At 50.1% G+C, this 2,500-nt stretch overlaps 1 protein-coding gene across 1 annotated transcript in view; it reads right to left on the reverse strand.

The window, feature by feature from the left end:
- The window catches only part of LOC138859850 (uncharacterized), a 4,263-nt gene extending 1,961 nt beyond the window's left edge, over nt 1-2,302 (reverse strand). The window contains exons 1-2 of the mRNA XM_070116147.1: nt 993-2,302; nt 730-834 (exon numbers count right to left, since the gene is read on the reverse strand). Coding sequence (XP_069972248.1) covers nt 730-834; nt 993-2,302 — 1,415 coding nt within the window. The remainder of the gene's footprint in view (nt 1-729; nt 835-992) is intronic.
- Between the last annotated feature and the right edge of the window lie 198 nt (nt 2,303-2,500).

Genomic DNA, 2,500 nt, shown 5'->3' on the forward strand with positions numbered 1-2,500 from the left:
AAATGTATGTGCCATTGTATTTGCTTTGTGTTTGTTTGTTTAAGAGTTTCTTATCCATGTTGCCATCTTTTTATCATGTTGGCGTATGGTTTCGCCGTCTGTGTTACTTGCTGATTAGAGACACAGGCTTATAAATAACCTTGTGACTACAGTAATAAAGCTGAAAATCCTTGAATGTAGAAAATGGATAAATAGAATATATAGACATAGATATATTAAAATGTATACATATGCATACATACACATGCACACACACACATAAACACACACACACATATACACACATACAGATATATGTACATGTGTGTGTGTGTGTATGTATGTGTGTATATATATATATATATATATATATATATGTGTGTGTGTGTGTGTGTGTGTGTGTGTGTGTGTGTGTGTGTGTGTGTGTGTGTGTGTGTGTGTGTGAGAGTGTGTGTATGTATGTATATATATATATATATATATATATATATATATATATATATATATATATATATATATACATATATATATACACATGTATTTACATACACACACACACACACATACACATATATATGAGTGTGTGTGTTTGTGTGTATGTGCGCGCACACAAACACACACACACACATATATATAAACATACATACATACATACATATATATATATATATATATATATATATATAGATAGATAGATAGATAGATAGATAGATAGATAGATAGATAGATATATCAGAAACGTGTACTTACCTAAAGACTGAGGGCGCGAATACGCCGCCGAGCACTCCTGCGAGGGTCTGTCTCCGCTCCTTCTTCTCGGAGACCTCGACTTGCGTCTCGCCCTCCTCTTCGAGTCTTCAGGAGAGCAAGCAGTCAGATCCGGTTTCTTGGTGTAAGAGTTCGCAAGAATTTCTCCCCTCTCCTTTCCCCCTTCCCTTTGCCTACTTTCACTCCTTCCCTCTTTCTTCGCGCGTTCACTCCTACTTTTACTTCTCCCTCTTATATTCTCTGGCCTTTCCTTTTCCTTTCTCCTCGCCCTGGCTCTGTGCTCCCTCTCGTCCCTCTCCGCCTCCTCCTCCCTTCCCCTCCATTTCAAGAAGTTCCCCTTCTTCTTCACCTCCGAGCCGGCTTTAGCGCCCGAGGAGGAGGGCGTGGTGCCAGGATACCGCGTCCTGGAGTGTGACCTTTCAGTTCTTTGGTTCGTCTTCTCCTTCGGGACGAGGAGGCTGTTGCTCTTGGCCCGCGCGTTGGCCTGGGGAAGGCGCGGTTCGGACCGACAGCGCGGCACCGACGAGCACAGCCAGGACGTGATGCGCTGGTGCTCGCTCCTCCCCTGGCCGTCCCTGAGCCAGTCCCTGTACGTCATGAGGGAGCAGCGCTGGTTTGGCGCCCTCCCCGTCAGGGGGTCAGCCTCTAGTCCTTTGAGCCAGTCTTTGTCCACTCCTAGAGACAACCGCTGGTTGGGTCTGCGTTCGTCGGACGACTCGATCTCGCTCTCGGGCTCGCACTCTTCCTCGTCGTCGTCGTCCTCATCATCAAGCTCCGAGTCTGGCCTCTGCTGCGGATGAGAGACAGACGGCTGACACAGAAGGCTCTGGGGCCTCACGAGCGCGCGTTCGCTTACGCCCGAAGCCGGTATGCGAACGCCTTCGGGGAGACTGGCAAGCCTGGAGCTCCTCCGCCTTCTGCAGTCCAGCAGATCTTGATCTATTTCTTCTTGAGACAGCGGGGCATCGATGGTAACCTTCGAGTTTTTCCTGTAGATGACTGGGGTCGTGGGGTAGTCACTCTCGAGATTCAAGTGTCCTATGGCACTCCCAGGGGTGTGCATGCCCCCTGTCCCACCAGGATAAGAGGTTCCTCCATGTGCCCCTTCTTCATCATCATCTTTTCGTAACCCTACTCCTATCCTTTTTCCTTCCAATCTACTTCCCCTTCTCCTTCTTCCACCGTCTCCCGCGCCTTCCAAAGAGCTCTGGCTCCCCAGGACGCCCCCGACAGCACCGATCATTTCAGAGTTCCTCAGAATGCTCGCGCGGGATCCCAAGGACGTCGTCTCGCCGTCGTCAGTGGACTGCGACACCCTGTCAATCCTATAGATCCTCCGGAAATGCTGATGGTGCAAAGCCTTCTCCAGGATCCTCTGTTCTTCCCGCTCTCTCTCGCGCCGAGTCTCCTCCTCGCGCTCCTGGAGCCGCTGGAGGGCCACGCGCCTCCGCTTCTGCCGGTGGAGCTTGTACCGCAATTCCTCCATCTCCATCTCCTTGACGCAGGACGGCTGGAGGCATTTGCAGGGGCATCGTAAGCACAGCAGGAACTCCATGTCACTCGACCCACGAGAGTCCGCCTAGCCTCATCTGGTCACGCGACTCGGGCAGGAGTGAGTAGGAGCTCTCGCTGTCATTGGAGTGCGCAAAGATGCAAGCATTTTGCCGAAAGGGAACTCGCTTCGAAGCTTTGACGCACGAAGCGAGGGCCGCCTTTGGCAATGGTCGTCAAGGATCAGCAAAATCTTGTATGT

This window comes from Penaeus vannamei, chromosome 38 (assembly GCF_042767895.1).
Source record: "Penaeus vannamei isolate JL-2024 chromosome 38, ASM4276789v1, whole genome shotgun sequence".
Lineage (NCBI taxonomy): Eukaryota > Metazoa > Arthropoda > Malacostraca > Decapoda > Penaeidae > Penaeus > Penaeus vannamei.